Here is a 25,574-nt window from a genome sequence, read left to right as displayed (position 1 = left end):
GACCAATAATGTAGGCTGTTGTGTATTCCATCCTTGGATAAAGTTTTTAGAAAGAAAGACTACTAACTTTAAAATAATTGTTGTCTATACACAGTAATATATCTACGAACTGCGTTATGAACCCCTGTCCATTGCCATAAATATGTACACCTTGTCTCAAAAAGGTTGAGCGCATTCTTTATTGGTGTTTTGAGGCAAAAATTTTCAAAGTCCAACTTCGGGTATCTTCGGGAAATAGTAAACCAGGTTCGAACCTCCAAGCCAGCCTTTGTAATCGGGAAAAAGTTTGCAGATGTGTTTTTCTTCTTTTAAATATAATAAGACTTGTTATCAAGTGTTGAAAAAAAGCAACATTGATTGAAATACTTAATGACACAATATTTCGAAACTTTGTATTAATGTCACCACATGCTTGTTTGTCATTTAGCTCTCCATACGTAATGGAACATTTAGATATGTAAACGAATCTTTCCATACGTAAAAGAATGCTCGAAGTTAAGACATAGAACATAATTATCGCCTAAGTACTAAAATAATAGTCAAAGTAGAACAAAACCAGCGTTTCTAGTGGGTATGAATGTCATAATTTTCCTTGAGAGCCGTTATACATCGCTAAACGTACCTTAGCAAAAGTACTTGTGTTAGCTCACTGGTAAGCTGTTGGATTTCAAATCCTACGGTTGTGAGTTCGAATCCCTTCTGGGTCAATGCCTTTTTAAAAAATTATATTTTCCGCAATGTATGAAAAATTATATAAAATAATGACATTAAATACATGAGTTGTATATATATAACATAATCATTGCAGAATGTAGTAATTATTATGTTTAAAATATAACATCTGAAATAGGTAGGTGTCCACAGTAGATCTGTATTATATATATATGAAAATGTTAAATACAAGTTAAGAAACTCGTTCACTAGCAATAAATAAATCATGTAGTGTATTTATTTGCAGCTATTTGTCATATAGAGGGTAATTCTCAACATTCATAATACAGCATGTCATTTATGTTCTTGAAAACTTATTCGATGCATAAACCGAAGGTTTAAACAGAGAATCCAAAGTCGCAACGCTCGCAAGAAATTCATGAACCCCAAAGGTCACGTGAGCAGACTGGAATTGTCCTTATGAAGCACGCCACAGCAGAAAGTATTTACATAGATTTTCAATTCAATTCCTGATATATGCTTTTGCAATGTGGAAGTGGTGATGCCTTTAGTCGCTCTCTCTCGCTCGCTCTCTATTTATACAGAATATAAAAGTGGATGGATGTGTGTGTTTCAACATAATTCTGATATATCTAGCGCAATTATAACTATATTTCTTACAGTCTGGAAAAGAGTACTGTCGGGATACATATCAAAAATGCTAGAAACTGGTCGATATTAGTATCGAATCCATAGCTTCGTGGTCGCTTAGGTGAATAGTTCTACTTTCAATTCAAGTCCAATTAAGTTCCCATTAGCGCCCAGGGTGGTTACGTAGCGACATAAATATATCGAAATCAACCGATATTAGAATCGAATCGTAAATTTTCAGCGCCGCTAACTGCCGCATTTCCCATTAGTCCACATTAGTCCACATTTCACATTAGTCCCATTGCCTAGAGGGCAATATATTTGCAGAGTGCAAAGTTTAAAACTTGAATAATATTTGAATTTTTTCCGTATGAAAAAGTTAAAAATCAAGAGCAAATATACTATTTCATGAACAATCCTCTTTTACTGTTCTAATATGTATAATAATAGCGTAAGAAATCTAAAAATAATTCAGAACACGTTTCACATTTGTTATTTTTTGTTACGTAGTTCTAGCTGTAGCATGTAGTGAGTGGTATTTAAATGTAATAAATTCACTAATTAAGCATATTCGAATTAAGTTTTATTTTTAAGTTAGGGATGAAGGGGCGGAGAAATATGTAGTTATTGGGGCGCCGAGAGCAAAAGGGCATAGAGGCGCCGAGCTTTTAAATGCAACACTGGTCGCTAAATTAATTGGTAGAAATTTTAATGTCATTTAAGACCAAATTTAGTCCTAACGGTGGCAGTATCCGTTTGCTCTCCTAGGAGAAATGAAAGGGGCTGACATCAAAATTATATATATATATATATATATATATATATATATATATATATATATATATAAAAGACCGACATTAGTGTCGAATCCATAATTTTCGAGGTGGATTAGATAAAGAGTGGCACTCCAGGTGCTTAATGATATAGAAACTTAGTTTTTCTTTCATTTTTTACGTTGGTCTACTTTTCCTTGATTTGAGACTTTCAAATTTCATCCTATTTTCTACTGAAATGTGTCTGTAAGGCAACAAAGAAATAATTATATATGATAAATTTAAATTCATTTTAATTCAGAAGTTGAGAAACACTTTGCCATTATATATCGTAAAGGTCAGATCCACCAGCATAGTAACAGAGAGGTGCTTGAGCCATTGACGGTAGAAATTCAAACTCCGGTAAGTGATAATTTCACAGTCTTGTTTTATTACAAGTGTAGCCTCTTTAGTCAACGGAGAAGAGGACGTGGATCATGGGTCAGAGTTGATGTCGATGGGTCGGAGTTGGTCGCAATGGTTCAGAGTGGTTCATAGTTGTTGATGGGTCAGAGTACATCACGATGGATGATGGGTCAGAGTGGGCCAATGGGTCATTTGGGTGGTGGGTGATACTGGATCATGATGGGTCGTGAATCAAATTTTCATTGACCCACACCATCTCTGGTTAAAATTGTACTAAAGATAAGAGGCACCGAAGATGCATGTCGGCTATTATGCTCAAATTTTGAACATAGATAGTACCCCACCAGAAAGCAATAAATCTGAAACGGTTCACGGTATCACCTCCTAGAACTCGAGATGTAGGGGTTTGTCTGATTGGCTAAATTAAGACGTCAATGATTTATCCATCAACAAGCAAGCTTTTTATGATCGTTTCCATAGGGAAATCAGAAGAACACATGCCTAGTAATCGTAATATTGATAGTTCGCGTCCACCCCGGGGTATTTGTTTTGTGTTTTTTTGACTCACCTAAATATAAACAAATCACACATATAGGCATTTTAACATATTTTGGGAGAGTAATTTTGTGGTTCGTTGTCGTTTCATCGCGTCTCTGCCGCTGGTAGTAAAGTTTTCAAAATGGAACTGGGGCCACCGCGGATTGTCGCTGCGGGGCTACCAATTTTTGGCGAGAGGTCAATAGTTGACCATCTGTAGTCCACCGACGCTTACAGCTTAGGGTAATGAACGATGTCTTTGCCTTGTAGACGTCATGACTACCGACGTCGGCAGTCAACTAGCTTATAGTATTCCTTTACTAACCACCTATCGTTCATGTTTATACACGGTGTTGTACTACTACTACTACTACTACTACTACTACTACTACTACTACTACTACTAATAATAATAATAATAATAATAATAATAATAATAATAATAATAATTATTATTATTATTATTATTATTATTATTATTATTATTATTATTATTATTTGTAGTAATAGTAGTATAATTGATAATAGAATAATTATATTGTCTATGTATTGTCTAGGTAGGACTACACACAGGATTTGGCTCGTTTTAGTTTGACTCGACTCTAATCCGAGTCGAGTTGGAGGATATTTTTCGCGCCGAGTCCTAGAGTAGACCTCAAAGATGTCTGTTTCGAGTCGAGTCGAGTTTCAAAGAAAAGTCGCTCGTGCCCATCCCTACTAATGAGAGCTTAATCGGAGTTAAGCGAAATCGAAAGTCACACTATTTATCTAAGCGACCCCGAAAACTATGAATTCGACACTAATACCGATCATTTTCTAGCAATCTTTTATATGTATCCCCCTCCCATTCACCATAGGTAACCCGACAGGATTCTTTTTCAGACTATAAGAAATTTGGTTAAAATTACTCTAGGCCAGTGGTTCTCAATCTAATTCCTATCACGATCCCCTTTTATCACATCCTCTTGCCAGCGATCCTTTTATAATTTGTGTTTTATAATAAGCTTGTGTGGAATTTTTAACATACCTATTTCTATAATAGTAGAATCCATTTCTTGTTTATAGTGAACAGTGCCGTGGCATGGAAAATCAGCGCTCGGGGCGAGAGTATACGACGATGTCTATACGACGATATACGACCATGGTTGGCACGAAGCTCAATAAAATTTTCAAAAGTAAACTCTGCCTTTTCTTGATTTTGAGCACATTTTATTACGTTTTTCCTTCTATTTTATACATGTGCACATGCACTTTCCTATAGGGATGCACGCGAGACGCGAGAAGTCTCGTCTCGTCTCGCATTTGCGATACGAGATACGAGACGAGAGTGAAAATTTTATGCGAGACGCGAGACGAGACTAAACCATGCGAGACGAGACGCTAGACGAGACTCGGTTAAGTCTCGCACGAGAAGTCTCGCGAGACTTCTCGCAGTCTCGCAACATTTATGAATTACATTTAATTGTATATTTAGTAATTTTACATTTATTGAGTTTTCTAAGTTGAGCGTTAATGCCTTCAGGAACAAAAAAGTGATTGGTGCAATAGACATTTTATGAGATTTATTATTAATCAAGGTTAATTTTCAGAATTAAAGCCTTCTTTAGTTTCTAAAAAAGAAAAGCTTTGTAAATTGGAAATTTATTACAGCATCGATTTAGGACTTTATTTTGCGACACAAACATATACACGCGGGCGCGCACGAATACATGAACTTCTATTTTTGTTCTGAAAAGCGAATAAGACTCCCTATTGCTGCGAAATATGATATTTCTGTTGTTTCTGTCTTTTTCACATTACTACTAGCGATTAATGTTGGGGGATGGCGGGGAAATCCCCTCTCGTCAAAGTTTATCCCCGGCCCGGCTCGCAGAAATAACATGATATTTTTACATGGAATAAGTATTTTCTTTCTATATATTTATCAAAAACATCCCCCTCTAGTTCGGAAGTTTAATTCAAATACTGGTTTGGCAGGATGTCCCTATAGGTTTCGTGGGAGATGGTAGGAATGGCCCTATATCTGTCAGTAATTTTATTTTCTAGATCTGGCAGTATAAGTTGAAAGCGAAAGTTGATAAAATGCGATAATCCAACATTGCTACAAGCCCAAACGAACCAAAAGAATTGGGTCGTATTGTGTTGTGAGGAGTTCTTCTGTTGTGTACAAGCGCTTTTGGTGGTATAAAAACATCTTTATACTGGAAAATCACCCTTCAAGGAAACGACCAAAACGTGTAAATGTTGATAGTGGCGACGATATTTTAGAAGAGGCAAATATTGCTGGAGACTTCTAAGCTGGAAAACAATGTTGGATCCAGCAACAATTTATGCTGGTTTTGCTGTAAATTATGCTATTAATTTGACGAAAATTAATGGTCCAGCGATCAAATTCCAGCACAACTTTTCTTTTAATTTGGAGCGGAGGGGACACAAGTTCGGATACCATATTGAACTCTAGGTTCCGTCTCCTTAGGATGTTATGAATATTCATCCCATGGAAAGCAATGGCAAACCACCATTCACTTTGCCAAGGGACTTTTAGGTCAAATACCTGCCTTCGGACAGAATATCACATCATCATTCATTAACAGCCATAGAATAACACATTGCAAAATTTTGACCTAGAATATATGCGAGACCATGCAAGAAAGTCTCGCGCGAGACGCGAGATGGGACTCAAAATTTTATGCGAGACGCGAGACGAGACTTCACATTTGCGAGACGAGACCTTACGCGAGACGAGACCAACGCTTAAGGTTGCGAGACGAGACGAGACTTTTCCATTTCTCGTCTCGTCTTGTCTCGCGTGCATCCCTACTTTCCTAACATGAGTAACACACTTCCTACGAAATTTGTGCCCCCTTTTTTCGGCGCCCGGCATTGACAGTGGATACAGTAACTGTACTATCTATATTCCGAACGACGAAGGTGCTGGTTCAAGATGGATGTTAAACTCCTTCTTTGAAGAGGCCATTAACGTATCTGATCTAAGCCCACAACTTCTTGGTTTTCTGTAACAAAGACTTGGACAAATTCTGCCTGATGAGGAGAGAAGAATATCCTGGTCTGGTATCTGCTGCTTTAAAAGTAATAATTCCATTTGCTACATCGTACTTGTGCGAAAGTTTTTTTTTTTTTTTTCATGTTAAACATTAAAACAAAGACAAGAAATCGCTTATCAGTTGAAAATGGCTTCATAATGTTCGTCACGAAGATTGAACCGGGTATTGCTGCACTAGTGAAATTACACCATGCTTAGGTATCTCATTAGGTTTCAATTTTAATTGTATTTCAATGTGCAGGTTTTGTTCCATGTGTATTTTTCTAGTATTTCTATATACAGTTCTCATTAGTATCATATCATACGTCTTTCATTTAAATTCATTTTTAAACAACTCTGCATCCTTTGACAATGTTCAGTAGACTTATTTTTTATTGTTCTGTACAGTATGTATAAAATATAAAAGTATGCCTATCAGAACAAAATTCAAAATAATTTCCGGTATTAGATTCTAACTATATTTATCTCTTTCGCTTATCTTCGCGACCTCCTAGGGGCCACGACTCCCAGGTTGAGAAACCCTGCTCTAGGCATACATGAGTTATGTTGGAACATACATACATACACTTTTATATGTATAAATGCAGATAAGAGAGAGATGAGAGAGAGCGATTAAGGTATTACCTCTCTCAATCTCTTCACTTTACTTTTGCGATTCGTAAGTTTCTTACGTGACAGTTTGGGGCTAGCTAGTTTTTGTCTTGAACCACGATCCGATTTTCGATATGCTCTACCTAAATGCTGTAATGCGAATATTGAGAAGTTACCTGCGTATGAAAATAGCTGCAAATAAATACATTACATAACTTATTTATTGCTATTACACGATTTTCTTAATTTGTATTTAATATTCACATATAACATACCGACGTTCTGTCAATACCTCAAATGTTATATTTTAAAGATAAGAATTGCTTATGTCGTGAAATGATATGAATATATATATTCAACTTATATATACAACTGATGAATTGTAATGTAACTATTTTACATAATTTTCATGCATTGAGGAAAGTAGAATATCATAAATGAATCTCACCTGAACGGGTATCCAACTCGCGATTAAAACGCTCGGGTGTGTACCACTGAGCTAACATGACTGCTTTTCGGAAGCTGCTTCTGAAATATAACTGAGCTCATACGTAAATTATTTTTTTCGTATGGAAATCACAATGACGAAACGAGAGTGTGAATATATAGTTTCGAAATATTGTATCATTAACTATTTCAATCAACTTTACTTTTTTTCTACACTTAATACCATTTCAACATGTCTTATTATATTTAACAGAAGGAAAAACATATCTGTACATTTTATCCCGATTGCTAAGGTTGGCTTGGAGGTTCGAACCAGCAGCTTTAGTTTACTGTTTTCAGAAGATACCCGAAGTTGGACTTCGAAAGTGTCGTCTCAATACAGCTATCATCATATCGCTCAATCTGTTTGGTATATGGTATGTGTTTTTATACGTGTAAAGTCAGTATAACAATTCATTCTTAAAAACAGCTTTTCGTATGTATTAATACTCCTTTATAAAAACTGTTTTTAATATTATTATTACGGCGCACCATTTTCAGATTTCTTTCGCGAGTCGTTGACCAAGTCGTTCCCCACAATAGGCGTGTCGTGCAATTAACCAACCACGCGTCAGGTACTAGCTTTTACCTATTGCTTCCTGCTCACAGCTCAGAAGATTGGTAACTATAGATAGACGTACAGCAGTAATTACTTTATGGGAGTTGGAAGGCTATTCTGCAACTGCATATGCCTCTACAGGAAAGCGATGGATTCGGAAATATGGTCCTACACGTCAAACTGGTAATTTACGATCTTCTGGTTGTCCGCATGTGTCAACCGAAGCCGAAGATGCGAGATTAGTAAACGAAGCCCGGCTAGACCCACTAAGGACGTCTAGACAGCTAAGGGAAGCTTCTCTTTTTCCTGGTAGTAAGCATACAGCTCTGCGAAGGATTCGTCATGCCGGGTTACGTGGCTGTGTTGCTGCCGTGAAGGAAAAACTCTCAGACGACCACAAAATTTACCGTCTCGCGTTTGCACAGGCGAATGTGGGTCGTAATTGGGAAAACGTGGTTTTCTCAGATGAATCCATATTCACAACATTAAATGAGGGACGCCGTTTTGTGTATCGCCCGAGAGGCACCCGATATGACCCTGGATGTGTTGCTGCTTGAAATCGCAGTGGCCATGTATCTATTTCATGTTGGGGTTGGATTTTCAGGCGCGGAGCAGAACAGCTTCACAGAATTGAAGGACACCTGGACAGTGCTCAGTACTTAGATATTATGAGTAATATCATGGTGCCATCTGTACGAGTATTTCAGCTTGATGGTGTAATTCAGTTTCAGCAAGACCAGTCACCAATACATACTTCCCGTGTGGTTTAGGAATGGTTCGCAGGGCAGCCTGAGATTGATTTAATTGACTGGCCGCCTCGTGGAGCAGACCTCAATCTCATGGAAAATATGTGGGCAGAAGTGAAGAGTACTCTAAGGGATAGTTGGCCTGAGGCAGATCCACCAGAACCCAAGATGACCTGTGGCATCTTGTTTCCGAAGCATAGCTGGAGGTAGGGGAAGGAGATAAATTTGTCACCCATTTAATAGATTCCATGCCCAGAAGAATAGGACGTGTAATAAATTCAGAAGGGTGAATTTTTTTATTCTAGTGTTTGTTTTAAATTGATAACATAGATGTAATATTTTATGTAAGACTCCTGTAATTGGGATTCTCTTGTTGGAGTCAGCGGATTTAAATAAATAAAGTAAGTATTGGACACAATGTCCCCGCCTTAACTCCCAAAAACAGTCCTTTTCAGGGCTACCTAAACGCTTATGAAAATATTTCTAGAAGTAAACCACTCCTTGAATCCGATTTCTGTGCAATTCTACTAACAAAAAATAAAAAAAAAAGAATTCTCTGCAGGCTTTGAACTCAAGACGACCTCATTAACAAGCCCGTACTCTACCAGTGAGCTAACATGAACACGCAAATCCAACCTGAAGAAACACGACTTTCAATTTCCGGTATTCCATTACACTGATGGTCATATACTTTGCAAATGTTGTATTCAACTTGGGATATTCCGCAACACATAAACAAAGCGAGCGAGAGAGAGAGAGAGAGAGAAATGAATATACAAAAGCATATTCAACGTATTCGAATGAGACTCTAAGTAACGATATTCCGTTCTAAAGAGAATTTGTGTTTCTTCCCGTGACGTTAAGGGGATCGGGAAAAGTTATGTGTCTTGAAGCAGGATCCGACTTTGGGTACTCTGTTTACACACTTTCTATATTCGTAGGAATATACTGTATTTCACGAATGTAAATGACATGCTGTATTGAGAATATTGAAAAGTTACATCTGTATGACAAATAGCTGCAAATAAATACACTACATAATTTATTTATTGCTATTAAACGATTTTCCTAACTTGCATTTAACATTCTCATATATAATACCGACCTACTGTGAAAATTATCTCAGATTTTATATTTTAAACATAATAATTACTACATTCTGCAATGATTATGTTATATATATACAACTGATATATTTTAATGTAATTATTTTATATAATTTTTCATGCATTGCGGAAAATATAATTTTTAAAAAAGGCATTGACCCAGAGAAGATTCGAACTCATAACCTTATGATTTAAGGTCCGACAACTTACCAGTGAGCTAACACAAGGACTTTTGCTAAGGTACTTTTAGCGATGTATAAATATTCTCAAGACAATTATGACATTCATATCCACTACAAACGCTGTTTCTGTTCTACTTTGACTTTTATTTTAGTACTCAGGTGATAATTATATTCTATGTATTAACTTTGAGCATTCTTTTACATATGGAAAGATTCGTTTACGTATCTAAATGTTCCATCACGTATGGAGAGCTAAATGACAAACAAACATTTGCTGACATTAATACAAAGTTTCGAAATATTGTATCATTAAATATTTCAATCAATGTTGCTTTTTTTCTACACTTGGTAACAAGTCTTATTATATTTAAAAGAAGAAAAACACATCTGCAAACATTTTCCCGATTGCAAAGGCTGGCTTGGAGGTTCGAACCTGGTTTACTATTTCCCGAAGATACCCGAAGTTGGACTTTGAAAATTTTTGCCTCAAAACACCAATAAAGAATGCGCTCAACCTTTTTGAGACAAGGTGTACATGTAGATATTACTTGTCCCACTCAACCAGATGCGGCTCTTAACCTATGTGCAGAATCTATCTTTTAACCTACTTTTACGCTCTCTTCATAGTGACGTCACCACCGAGACGCTTGAGCTTGTCGTCCGCTTTTCGCGTGAGGAATTACTAATAAGACAAACAACCCCTTATTTACTTTGGACTTCTTCTGTGTTCGATTTGTGTTTGCTTTCCTATGTAGAGCATATTTTTGTGGGAAAATCTTTCTGTCGTATGTTTTTGACTACTTGGACGAATGTAATTTAATAGTTAAAAACAAAAAAAAAAAAAAAAAAAAAGCTAATATCTCGGAAGATGATATATTCTTTACGTGGGCTTGACTGTACAAACGTGTGTGGTTTCGTAAAATCTTAAACTCCGAAAACAATATTGCAAGATAGTGTGGTGAGCTTGACTACATGCGTGTATGTTTTAAATGCCCTCTTGTACTGTAGCAAGTGCAGCAATCATAATAGAGAAACAAAAAGTACAGGCATTATGCACCACAGTTTTCCAAAGGACTCTCTTCTTGTAAAACAGTGGGTCCACGCATGTAAAATAAAAATAAAATAAACTTTAAAAATGGGACTGTTTTTAGTAGTCTATGCATTTCACAGCAAGCCCGTAGCCAGCCCAAAAATTTAGGGGGGGCCGGTAGAAGTTAGGGGAGGGCGACCCAATCATATTATACTTCTTCACCATATTATAGTTCATTTGCAAGCCTACCGTGAAACGTTTAGGGGACCAGCCAAAGTTTAGGGGGGCCCGGCCCCCCTAGCCCCCGTGGATACGGGCCTGTTTCACAGAAGAACATTATTTGCGAGATCTGAAATCTGAATTTACTTCTAGACTTGGCGACAAAGATAATTGTCAAATCAAATACCATTCCCTCAATTCCCTCAATATTCGTTCCTTTTACATGTGCTATAGTGATGTCTTAATCGTTCGTTTAGAATGTAATTCATTGTAATATACTCCTTTGACTTCTTTTTCTTTGCATATATTTCCTCATGACTTTCAGTAACGGTGGAACGTTGTTGAGGACGGCGTCTTCCTGAAATTCCACTAGGTCCAGGTTGCTCTTCATGATTTGTTGCATTTTATTGTCAGACATATTTCTTCTGTGTTATCCCATAGAAGTTCACGTTCAACGAATTTACAAAAAGCAATTGAAAAGTAAAAACAAAAACAAACAAACAAACAAACAAAAAAAAAAGAAATTCGCAAAGCGTAAAACAGTTCGCCACTACTATTCGAAGGCAATGAACGATCTAGTGATCATTATACGTTCTTCGTGGCACTATCTCACTTGAGTTTCGCGGGTTCAAACGAGAGTGACACTTCCTAAGCTCCGAATGAGACTTATCGTTTCCAAAATTCTCCCATCATTCCTAAAGATGAAGAGATCATGTGATGCTTGTATTTTACGGTTGAAAGCACACTGCTTAGAGGGGAGTGAGACAATTCTTGGAAATTGCTACCTATTGTCACAGAGCAGCAGCATTTTTCCACATGGTTTTGTTCCTTTGTTGTCCATATCGAAGGATAGTATGAATTAACGTATGTAGCTCGAGTTCAGTGGATTTTTTTTTCTAATTTCAAACAATGCTATAAGCAATGATAGCCAAAAACTATATAAATACTCCAAATAATTTACTTTTAAATTACGGCAAAATATTTACAATTATCCACGTGCGCCTTGCTTACACCGTGTCCTGGGTTCGATTCCTTATTAGAAGAGCCTTGAAATTTGATCGTATTACGTTGCTTACGATTCCACCTTAAATTGAAGGTCGCCGAGTCATGACCTTGATACTCAAAGGGATGCTCAGCACGATTGCAATAAGCAGTCCTATCTGCTGGTGTAGTGGCTAGCTCGTATTTTCTTCTTTGTACGTGGTTCCAGGGTTGAATCCCGGTAGGAGAGCACACAGTTTAATTTTTCATCATCATTCACTTTCATTAACCATATCTCCTTCAGCCGAAAGACCATAATAGTGCTACGTTACATTAAGATTTTTTTTTTTTATTTTGTATTTATTTAATGAGCAATCGAATATGGTTTAGTCTTTGAACTGTACACACGGAAGAATAAGAGATTTATTCAAAATATTCGAAATGTATATTTGAAGAGATATTTGTTTGTTTTCACAAACTTCTGGTAGGTTCAATATTTCTATTCATCTATAAAAGTTATCAGAAGGTTCTACGGAGATCTGTTGTTCTATTAGACTAAACCTGAGCTTGAATGCCATCTGGACTCTCCCAATCAGCTTAGCAACTATTAAAAATGTGGATTCGACATGAATATAGTTCGTTCTTGATTAATTTTACATGTCACTCCTATCCATCGCTAGGGGGACTGGAGATGTCTTATTCCTACAATATTATTTTCTGATTTTATGTCATATGTGTATCAAACTTGATTGAAATTGCTCCTACCGTCCCAGAATTATGCTTGACCATACACAACATACTCTAGGGATGATACCGAAACCGAGACTGCTTCAAGTATCTTGTTTCTCGTCTTGAAATTTCGAGACGACAATGAGTTCGAGACAGAGTTTAGTAAATCGAAATGAGACCGACATTCAACATATCGAGCCTTAGTCGAGAGTCTGAAACAGAATCGTGAACAAGGTCGACAGTTGTATTTCGAGATATGCCGAGACAAGATCAAGTTCAATCTCGAAATTCTTGGTCTCGTGGCGAATATTAACAGAAATTACTGAAATTACATGCCTTGCCCTTTTTCTTTCTTTCTTTTTTTTTTTTTTACTATTATTTTATATGTTAGTTGGTGGAAGAATTGCCCTTTGACGGTCTAAGTCATAGACGCGTGCATGAGAGAGAGGGAGAAAATACCACCTCTAATAGCTAGGTAATCAGGTATAACGAAAATGTTTTAAACAACACATAATTTAAATTGGGATTCAATATATCTTATTCTCTTTCCAATCTTTGAAACAACCGAAAAACTACATTGCCAAAATATTACGAAACTTAGTTTTGTAAAACAAACATAATTTTTCAGTTTTCAAACATTTCTTTTCACGCAGCTTAGAAATTTTCCTTCGAAAGATATGTTTATTTTATTTTATTTATTACTGGAACTGCTCGTGTTGTACTAACTTTGTTCTGAAGCTAAGAATAAAATTGGTAGAGAGTAGGAATTTCAGAATAAGGCAAGATCAAGGGAAGAGGAAAATTATCTGGTTAAACAAGAGAATCGATTAAAAATATCAAGATGTAAATTGCATAGTTGGTTGGCTTGGAATTTAGCGTTTCTTTCAACACCGAAGCTATACGAGAGCTACCGTTATGCGTTGAAACTTTGCAATGACCTTCCACCAAGATTCGAACCCGGAACCCTATGCTCCAAAGGCACATGCTCTGGCTAGTAGTATATTGTCTTTCTGTCTGCTAGTCAAGAATAATGTAATGAAAAGGATTGGAATTAATTGATTTTGGTTCAATGTTGGTTTTCGATACCGATGATATCTCAAGCAAAATGTCTGTTGCTCCGTCACTTTCGAATATATCAGCGAGGCTACATCAGATGTGAACTACAACTTAACTTGGGATTCTCTTACTATCTCAAATACGATATCTAAAATATGTAACTATTTATTTAATAATAATAATAATAATAATAATAATAATAATAATAATAATAATAATAATAATAATAATAATAATAATAATAATTATTATTATTATTATTATTATTATTATTATTATTATTATTATTATTATTATTATTATTATTATTATTATATTTCGATTTGCTTCAGTTGAAGATTAAAGAAAGCAATTTCAAAAGCTTTTTCGATTCATTCATTGCACTTGTATTATGTTCTAAAAGACACTGGTGATGAAATTATTGTGACAAAGTTTTTGGTGACGAAATTACCTATATGGTAATATTTTGGTGACAAAATTACCGCCGCCCGTCGGACATAAGCTCACCGGTAGTCTTATATTACAGGGGCGGACAACGGCTCACCGATAGCAAACATAAGCTCCCTTCAGGGACTTTTAATAAAATCCACCGAGTATTAACAACCCCTGCTCTCGCCAAGTGAACTTTGTGGTGGACAAACACCGTGTGCGTGGGTTTTCTCGGGGTTCTGCCGTTTCCTCCCACTTTCTTCATTCCACCATTTCATTCATTACTCATCATCACCGTCTCCTTTAGTCTAACCGGCATAACTGTGGGACGTAAAACTCAAAAATTTCATTTCATTTTTTTTTCACCGAGTATTAAAATTTAGGCGTTGGCTACTTCCTAAGCGGAAAATGGAGCTAGTATCTTATATCACTTATCAGGTATTAAAAGAAAAATGTTGGGGAGTTGCGTTGTATTAGACGTGGACAGACCTTGGGGAACTTGTAACAAAATACCCTGGATATTAAAATCTAGACATTGACCACAATTACAAATAGGCCTAATAATTCAGTAGAAAGCAGAGCTACTAATGTTGTATAGCAGTTATCAGATATCAGAATTAAATAGGGATGTTGCAAGTTTAATGTGTTAAGCATGGGCTACAGTAGGCGTAATTTTTGCCCTGGAAGTTTTGGAACCAAATTTTTCTTATAGGTCGGACAATTCATCACTGCATTAAAATATTTTCATGATTAGGCATGCATACTTACATAATAGAATCTGGTTACTTAACGGGATTCATGATTCTGGTTTGTAATTTTTTTTATACGAATTCATCATACTCAGATGTATTTAGGCCTTGCTTCTTAGTGCTGTCGTCGTGTTTGCAGCCTAACACTCAAAGAAATCTCTTTCTTATTTACTAACACAAAGGTTTTTCTTTTGGTTAATAAGTTGTTTTGTTCTTAATAAATAAAATAAGAAAGAGATTCATTTGATGAGCATTGGTCTGAAAGTATTATAACAGCCTTGAACTCTGCATCATTCTTAATATTTTATTCTGATGTCTGATAACTCCTATATGACGTTAGTTATATAGCCTACTTTCTATTGAGAAGGTAGGCCTAAAAGTAGTCAAAGCCCAGATTTAAATATTTGGAGCATTTTATTACAAGTTCCTCAAAGTCAACTCATGTTTAGCACGTTAAACCCTGCAACGTCCTTATTATTTTATTCTATGACAACTGATATATAGCATTAGTAGCTCTATTTTCTACTGAATTAGGCCTACTACTAGTCAAAGTCTAGGCTTTAATACCTCTTCATACCCATCATACGTTTTTTTTAAACGGGGAGAGCGGTAGCACAGTGGTAGATTTTTCACCTCTGGTGCTTGGATCCCGGGTTCCATCCCAGTCCCCGCCAAGTAAACCTTGTGGTGGACAACTACCTTGTGCGTGGGTATCCTCGTGGTTCTCCCACTTTCTTCATTCCACCATTCCATTCGTTATTCATCCGTCTTCTTTAGCCTAACTGGCATAATCGTGGGACGTAAAACTTAAAAGATTTCATTTCAGCTCTTTCTAAAGAAAAATGAAATATTTCTGAGTTGATTTCAGCCATAGTAAAAAAAAAATAAAATAAAAAAAATAAAAAAAAATAAGGAGACACCCCTTTCACCAAAATTTCGTTTACCAATATTTCTGTGCTGCAAAATTTCCTGCACCGAAAGTTTCAGCATAGAGCAGGGGTTGGATTACTTTCTTCAGTAAAAGGAAGTAGTACTCTTTTGTTTGCCCAAATCCGTTTTCAATTTATTTTTTAATATTCAAAATCTTCTTCATATTAACATTCAAAATCTGGTTTTCATTTTTGTCATATTTTCTGTTTGCCACTTTTCAGTTGTTGTTGTTTTTTTTTTTTTAATATTTTATTATTCAGGTTTATTTTCCTTTGCAATTAAATTAGTTAACCTATAAATGTATTTAGTTATCATTATTGTATTCTTTATTGCATGAATTATCTTATAATGTAATTATATTATTAGTAGTGAGCTTATATCCAGTGAGCTTATGTCCGCGACCCTTTGATATTCTTTCTTGTCTTGGTGAACCCGAGCGCGAGCGATCACAGTGCAAAATGGCCATTATATATATATATATATATATATATATATATATATATATATATATATATATATATATATATATATATATATATATATATATATATACAGGGTGCGAATTACCGGGGGGATGAGGGGGATTTTCCCTCTCAATCACATTTTGTTCCCCCCCCCCCAAAGAAATCAGCTGAAGTATCCCCACCGGGGATGCTCGCTTTCCCCCTCAAACTATGCTTAGTATAACTCCAAATTTCACTGATTTTTGTTATTTCTTGTAAATTTAATCTTCTGGCTGTATTTCGAAATGATCGATGTAAACTGTTCAGTTTTGGTCATTTCTACTTACCACCTAATTACCCACTATTTTCAACGTTGTTTAGTAGAACTATATTATTATGACTACGGTTGTTACTTGCAACTGTACCTTCATACCCTTCAGTTCGTCATCGTTTGTGAATTTGAATGTACTAATTGCGTATAACAAAGCCACAGATAGATTTATAAATGTTATTAGCGGTTGGCCAAGAAGAAGTAAACAAATAGCTTCTTCTACCATACTTGGCGAAGTTCGGATATGTCATATTCATCCTCTATATTTGTATCGATTATCATCTTATTTTAATTTTTGTTATAACATGTTATTTCATTTTCCAGTGTACTCGTTGTTAGCACATGGTCTTCATTCCCTAGTAGGTTGTGTGTATGCAACTCAAAAGTTGCATTTAATTTGTAATAATTAGCATAGTAATCACTGCTTTTACAGTTTACGGAAATGAACTTTTGAAACTGTACTCAAAATCTGAGATATAGGTATTCTCTCGTAAGTATATGTTAACGTACACGCTGGGGGATACGCTCCTAGTGAGAAGACATGTTAATGAAGGTGACTTTTAGGTGAATAAGCGAATAATTCACGATTTGTTTCAGCATTTGTTAATACGACTGGTTCTCCGTGTCATTGTCCGTGTCTGTATAAGCATTTGAACTGAAGCGTTTTTTTTTTTTTTTTTTTTTTTTTTTTTTTTTTTTTTTAAGTTAACCCTTCATTTTTCCATCTTTTCGCTGTACAGTTTGCTGTCCACGCAATTAATGTTGTCTGAAAAACTTCAGTGTAATGTTTTACTTTATTTGAATAACGTAGCCCATAGTGAATCAACTCATCTTCAACCTAACAGTAAAGTAATTTTTAAGTGTTGACTTCCTGTGCCCATCACGGAATCGATATTTGGAGAAAAAAAGTCGTGATGAGCACAGCTTTAGCGGGAAGTAGAAGCACAAGCTCGAAATTTGAATTGAGAGATTTTAAATATTTGTCCTTCGATTTGACCTTGATGTGAGAAATCGGGACCAGCAACAATCCATTTCTTATTTGATAGGCTAATATCTAGATTTTCTTTTAAAAAAAAGTCCGGTTTAACTGATAATTTTAGTGGTTTTCACAAGACTGAAGTAGGTTTCTTTTCGCAACCTGTAGGTATTAATGTAAAGTGGAAGCTTTCAATATGAGTGGAAAAATTAACATATGCTTGTGATCATGGCTATCGCTCGAGCCAAATTATTAACTAAATAAACCTTATAGAGCTACGGGGACAAGAGTGAGTACAACATTAAAACACGTTCAGAAAGGTTTAGTGGGGTGTGTGTGTGTCAGACAATATATATGTGCATAGTTATTGTCGGTAGATTTATTAAATTAATAAATCTCTTATTTATTACATATGTCACACACACACACACATACACACACACACACACACACACACACACACACACATATATATATATATATATATATATATATATATATATATATATATATATATATATATATATATATATATATATATGGGGGGTAAGGCATTTATTGTCTAGTTTTGAAATTTGAACCTTCAGACTATGTCCTGTGGCCTAATTTTATCCCACCCAATATAGATTATCTAATTCGCACACTGTATATATATATATATATATATATATATATATATATATATATATATATATATATATATATATATATATATATATATATATACAAGTATATGAAATATAAATTCTAAGTTTATTTAGTAAATCCGTTCTATTTCCCTTTATATTTCTTCGCTGGTATTATATTCTTATTTCAATTTTTTATCACTAATTCCGAAAAGATTTGACTAAGATATTGAACTTACGGACTTCTTCCTTTTTTTAAAAAAAAATTTATAGTGCTAAACTGTGGTCTCCAGTTCCTGTTCTGTGTTCTGGTAACATTGAATGTGTTTGTCGTTGTCGAAAATTGAGTGCTAGGTGTAGAAGTGTGTGATGAAATAGATATTTTTTTTTACGTTTATCAGATGTTTAAACATGATATATGTGACTGTTTCACAAAATGTACTATATATATATATTTGTTTACTGAAATATAAATAATATTATACCGTAGATATAATGTATATCTACGTATATTACAATATATAAATTTCAATCATTTGAATAAGAATCATATTAACCCTTACTTATTGTTTATTTAGTACATGAAAGAAACTGTGTGAGGGAGTTGATAGAGGGTGGCTGAGGGTGAGGAAGTCGATTGAGGGTGAGGGTGACTGAGGGTGAGGGAGTCGGTTGAGGGTGAGGGTGGCTGAGGGTGAGGAAGTCGATTGAGGGTGAGGGTGGCTGAGGGTGAGGAAGTCGATTGAGGGTGAGGGTAGCTGAGGGTGTGTGTGAGGGAGACGATTGAGGGTGAGGGTGGCTGAGGGTGAGGGTGAGGGAGTCGATTGAGGGTAAGGGTGTCTGAGGGTGAGGGTGAAGGAGTCGACTGAGGGTGAGGGTGGCTGAGGGCGAATATGAGGGAATCAACTGAGGGTGAGGGTGGCTGAGGGTGAGGGTGAACATGTCGATTGAGAGTGAGGGTGGCTGAGGGTGAGGGTGAAAGTGTCGATTGAGGGTGAGGGTGCCTGAGGGTGAGGGTGAAGAAGTCGACTGAGGGTGAGGGTGGCTGAGGGCGAATATGAGGGAATCAACTGAGGGTGAGGGTGCCTGAGGGTGAGGGTGAAGAAGTCGACTGAGGGTGAGGGTGGCTGAGGGCGAATATGAGGGAATCAACTGAGGGTGAGGGTGCCTGAGGGTGAGGGTGAGGTAGTCAACTGAGGGTGAGGGTGGTTGAGGGTGAGGGTGAAGGAGTCAATTGAGGGTGAGGGTGAGTGAGGGTTAGCAAAAATGCCCATCTCTGCTAAATAGTAACCGGTGGCTACTGGTCAACTGGCTACCGTTCCCCAGATATTGGTCGAAAAAAGTTTAAATTTCTAGATATTTAAGCAGTCATATCTCGAGAACTGTAAGTCATAGACAGATAATATTTTGCTAATTTTTGCGAGAAAGGGAAGAAGGTACAGACAAAAAGATTTACTTTTACATCTAGGAACAATGACAATTATCCTTCTTACTCCATCTCTCCATTCTTTTTGAGTTCGTTCTGGCAATGCTCTTGGAGTATTCTAAACTGGTTAGTTTGGAGGATTTTGTCAAAGACTTTGGTATTTAAAAGAACAGTAAGAGAAAACTTTTGAAATATAAATTTTCCTTCTTACTGTAAATTTTAATTTTGATGAATAAAATTTTATTTCGTGGTTTATTGTTGTGCGGACACCAACATCTCTTAAATGCTTAGGATCTCTAAGGATCTTAATCCAGCCCTGATCATCACCTGTAATCGATGGTGTGTGCAACATACTTTATATCATTCAAATATGACCATTAAAATGTTCGGGTAATTACGCTCTTGCGAAACTAAAATTTCCCTCAAATACCGATACGTAAGCGGTTGTGAAATGTGGATCCGTGCGTCAGAGACTTCACGATTCCTGTTGTTGGACAAGCGCCAACCTACCTACAGCACTGATCCAATTATGTAATTCCCAATCTCTTCATACCAGATACTACGCAGAAGAATCATTGAAACATTGGGCTAAATGATTCAAAAGAAGCAAAACCTTTTGCTTTAATTTTCTAAAGTAGATAGATGTTTCGAAGTAAATTCATAAAATTGAATTAAAAAGCTTGTATACAACTGGGTACGAAACATTTGGTTCTCTCGAAACATTTTACTCTGACATTCACCCGAACAAACCTAATTAAATGTTTCTAAAGATACGGGAATGCCTCAAAAATACGAGGTACGATCTTAGTCGACGTTCGCCTGTCCAATGTGGTCCAAGTTGTAAATTTACTTCGCGTAAAATGCCATAAGGAACATTGAGAACTGAAGAAAGTAATGTCTAAAGTGTTATTGGTTTATATCCAGCTTTATTTGTCGATTTACCCCATTAGTTTGTTTTTCATGTTGTTAATGTTCTTCATTATTTGCTGTGTTGTAATTAGGTCTATACGTTGTATATAAATGAAAATTTGCTGATAAATCGATTTCAATACTAGAACTTTTTCCTTCTTGACTTTTCTACTGCAGTTCAGGGGGTTCTGTCTTTTTTTATACTTTATGTGTATTTCTTTAAAAATTTTGCTGAAAAGAGCATTAAATCAAATTGGCTTATTCACTTGTTTCTTGCCTAATTCTAAATTCACTGAGGATAGTGAAATCAGATAGACATTCATACAGTTATAGTATGTCTGGTTTAAGCATTTACTTCTAACAACATGACAACATTGACAGGGAAGCCCATAACAGCACCGTCCTGGCGGTAACCCGCGGAAGAGTATACTGCCATGTGAGGACATGTATGTAGCCAATTAGTTTAACTTTCCATGCTACGCTGGGAGAATATTTATCTCTAACGTACGTAGTTTTAGCTTAAAGATTGCATAAGCTCAGTGCGGTGTGTGTCTGTATGGTGACGCAATAACATAATAATGGTTCTCGTTACAAAGCAAACCAGTAATTAATGGTGAGAACAAATAGACGCACAGGCCGGCAGTATGCTTTTTGCTGACACCGGTAGAGTTATACACGAGACTACACGTACCTTGTGGAAATCTAAACTAGGTTCATGCCTGTCTTATCTCAAGTTTTCGAGAAGATAAATGGAAACAGACGCGACGGATCGTAGAAATGTAGGCACCAGTTTGTTGGTTGGTTTGAAGTATTTGTCCCTCTCAGCACCGACGTAACGCTATAATGAAGCATGAGCCTACAGCTTAACCTGGAATCTGAGCCTCATGAGCTAACACCTCCTAGAATCGTACGCCTCCCCAGAGACTGAGAATTATGCAAGGGAGTTTGGTAATAAACCAAAGTTCTTAAAACTGTTTAACAAAAGTTTCTACAAACTCTTAATTACAATTAGAGCGACAAAATCATAATCTGGATAAGGAACTCAGCCCCTAACCAATCTGAAAGACAACTTGGCTTTACAGGATAGCAATGGCATCGGCCAAGACTAAACTTCAATACAGCTGAGATCGTTATCCTGATAAAGACTTGAAGTGAACGACCAAAGAGTTCTTAAACAGCAATACAAAGTAATTTAGTTCCTTTCATTATACCTGATATAAAATACAAGTTCCATGAGTTGTTTGAATATGTGTGAAAATATACGGAATCTTAGGTGTGCAGTAAATAAATCACTTACTTGTCTGTAACTGAATACTCTTAATACCTTACCAACAAAAAGTCTAATTACTGGGAGGAATCGAACCAGGTTCCAGATAAGATAAGTTTCTTACAGGCACTATTTATAAGATCGCTCCAACCTGGATCATAGTAATTCAAAAGGCATAGTTAGGCACTATTTATAGAGATGCCTCAACCTGCAATCTACGTATAATTCAAATGATGAACTTCCGAGAAGTCTATGTAGAGGCATAGTCAAACGTTGTTTATAGGAATAAACTAACCTGGATTCATTCATTCGATAGTAATTTCATTCGATAGTAGAACTAATTTCATTCAATAGTATCTTAGAAGGCGCTCTCCGTATGAAAGGTGTAGCCAGGTCCTCATTATAGGGTTACCCCAACTTGGATTCTACTGTATATTCGTTCGAAGGCATAGTGCTAATTTATGAACAAAAGACAGAACAAACTTCGATTACCAACTTCCTAAGGAGGCCAGCAGTTTCTAGGACGAGCTTAGGCTGTAGCCACGCTTTCAGAAGCCGTTTGTCACGTTAAGTAGTAAGCGAACTTTGATTGTCAATTTCCTAAGAAGACCATCTGTTTTGAGGACGACTCGAGACTGAAGACACGCTTTCAGAAACCCATTGTCAGGTTAAGCAAGAGGATACGCTAGGATAACTTTTTATTGGACAAAGACGTTATTGGGAAATTACTTGTTACCTGGCCTAGGGTTGAAGTCACCAAGTATAACATGAGTTACTCGTTCGAAAGCAGCTCTGGTTTGACTCTAAGTGCCGCGCGCAGGTCCAAAACCTAATTTCTTAAAGGGTTCAAACTGTGCGCAGCGCAACCAATTTTAATCGTGTGTGCAAAAGGGTAGCCTGTAGAAAGATGCACACGATATGTAAATTCAAAGGTCGAGTATGTGTATTAAGTAAATACTCGTCCGAGTACACCAAGAAGGTGTAATAATTCTAGCAAAAACTGTAATTTGTTCACGTTACCTGAGATAGCAAAAGAATTAGCACAGTCGTCAAGTACGCCTGCGAAGTTGTAGATAGAAGGAACATAGTCCTATATATGTGTGTGTTCAATCATGCTCGGAAAGAAAAGTAATAAACATTGAATGATACTATGATTATACAACGTAATAATACATTTGTAATATACAGAAAAAATACATAGTTATATAATCAGTATAATTCACTCTTAAAAAGTGAAACAGCACACTCTTTTAATACATAAGAAAGGAATATCTACAGTATATTTTATTCATCTCGCTCACAGAACGGAAACTAAAGACTGTGGGCCTTTGCAGAGTAGTTTTGACGTATGATTAGGATCATACTAAAGCCTGACTACTGCAGGCAACATGTTAGTCGAACTCTTTAGTACGGCACTAATCACACGTCAGAACGACTTTGCATAAGGTCCTTTAAGATTAAAGATTAAACACAGTTTTTTAAAATAAAATCTACCGCTAATAGTATTATTAATATAACAAACACAAAACTCTTGTTGTATATATGGATATATATAGCTTATGTTGTTGTTTAGTTTCCTTCGTATTAAACCGACTTATGCAGAGTCGTTTTGATGTATGATTAGTGTCATACTAAAGGCCTGACTACTGCAGGAAACATGTTAGTCGAACTCTTTAATAGGTACTAATCACGCGTCAAACGACTCTGCATAAGGCCCAAAGGAACTCAGAAAGAAAGGTTGTATTTCGAGTTAGTATTTTGTAATTGTTTTTATCGAGTAAAAGACCAGCGCGGATCAACAAGGAGGAAATTACTTCGAAGAGGAAATTAACTACCTAGGACTGCAAGAAGTATGCTTGTTGGAACGAGAAAAATGTTCAAAGAGAATAATATTTTTAAATATTAATTTTGTATAAAATTTAAAAAGAAAAAGGAGAAAATCATATTAAATTTGCATCATTACACAATGTAGACACGAAACGAGATGATAGAAAGTTAAATTTTGTTGTGATGCCTACTGAGTATCGCTGTTCAATGTACGGATTTGGGGTTCGAAGCTCGATATCTAAAGCACTATAAACTTCGAAATATCCAAATATCGATATTTAGGAAATGACGAAATGTCGACAATATCAAAAACATTACAATATCGGTATATCGATTGTTATGAGTTTTCGAAATCGATTTCCAATTCTTGTAACTATCGACCGATCAATCAACATAATCGAAATATTACAAACCCTAATACTGAGGATTGAAGCTTTTGCTAAGCGAAACAAAAGTAAGAAGAAAAATAAAGGCGTAATACATAGTAATCGAAGTAAATGCCTAACCTTCAAATTATATTGCTTCCGAGCAAATGTTTTTACTTCATATTCATGCACTTCTGTTTTATTAGTCCCATTCATCGACTAGCTGGTACTGAAACTTGTTTTTTCCTGGCCTGACTAAATTAAAGTATTAAAGTATTTGCTTCAATTAATGGAAGCAAAACTGTAGAGCAGGGTTTCTTAACCTGGGAATCGCGGAGCTAAGCAGAAGAGATAAATATAATTAACATCTAATACCGGAAAATATTTTTAAACATTATTCTGAATTTTGTTCTGATAGGCATATTTTTATACATACTATTAAGAACAACAAAAAATAGGTCTGCTAAATATTTTCAACAGGTGTAGAGTTGTTTAAAAATAAATTTAAATGAAAGAGGTATGATATGAAACTAATGAAAACTGTATATTGAAATATCAGAAAAATGTAAATGAGCATGGTGTGATTTCATTAGTGTGGCAATGTCCAGTTCAATCTTCATGACGCACATTATCAAGTCATTAGAACACTCGATAACTTTTTTTTAACAACTGTCCAAGTTTTTTTTAAAAAAAATTAGAAATGACTATTTTTTGTCATGTGACCCAAAATTATGGGAGTTATGAAATTTTAAAATTTTCAAACGTCCTCCATTTTGAAAATATGACGAATCGGATTCGATATTTGTAATATGAATGAACTGACCAAATTCTTGGTTTTAATCCATTCGCTTTTAGGGAAGTTACTGTATCCACTATATACAAGAAATGGATTCTACTATTATAGAAATAAATGAATATCGTGAAATCTCCACAATAGGTATATTAAAAATCCCACACAAACTTATTACAAACCAGAAATTATAAGGAGGTTGCTGAGAAGAAGTTATGATATAATGGGGGTCGTGATAGAAATTAGGTTGAGAACCACTGCCGTAGAGTAATATCTAGAGCTTATTCATATCAATCGAGGCAAATGCTAATCCTTCGATCTTTGTTCCTCAGCAAATGTTCTTTAATACTTTATTGTTCATGTTTGTTTTTGTTCATTTACACTTCCTATACATTACATAATAATCCTCTTCTGTGTACAATAAGTATATTTGCGTATATAATCTTTGTACAGTATAATGTAAACAAAGGTTACTTTCTATTATTAGCGATTTTCTTTGTTTTGTTTCTCATTTTTAGTATTGGATCAGAAGATTTGTCCTCACAAAGCAACTGGGGGTGACAAAGCCGTTGGTAACGTTCAAGCTATCGTTGAAGATACGCTAAGGAAGTACGATGCTGACAAGATTAATCAAGTGGATTTCGCTCTTCAATCTCTAGGTAAAAGTTCTCATTGGCCGCAACAGGTCTTCAGTCAAAACAAGTGGTTCAGTACATTTTAAGCTCTTCCGATCGTAATGA

The 25,574-nt window shown here is 35.9% G+C and overlaps 1 protein-coding gene across 3 annotated transcripts in view; it reads left to right on the top strand.

The window, feature by feature from the left end:
• Positions 1–25,574, top strand: part of LOC145663019 (klaroid protein-like) — a 98,570-nt gene that overhangs the window by 35,806 nt on the left and 37,190 nt on the right. For all 3 annotated transcript variants that reach the window (XM_081729168.1, XM_081729161.1, XM_081729154.1), the window contains one exon: positions 25,353–25,493. In XM_081729168.1, the coding sequence (XP_081585294.1) occupies positions 25,353–25,493 (141 nt within the window). The remainder of the gene's footprint in view (positions 1–25,352; positions 25,494–25,574) is intronic.

Source organism: Thermobia domestica, chromosome 1, assembly GCF_964235325.1.
Source record: "Thermobia domestica chromosome 1, izTheDome1.hap1.1, whole genome shotgun sequence".
Taxonomy (NCBI): domain Eukaryota; kingdom Metazoa; phylum Arthropoda; class Insecta; order Zygentoma; family Lepismatidae; genus Thermobia; species Thermobia domestica.
The sequence above is the reverse complement of the archived record's forward strand: the minus strand, read 5'-3'. Positions and strand labels throughout refer to the sequence as shown.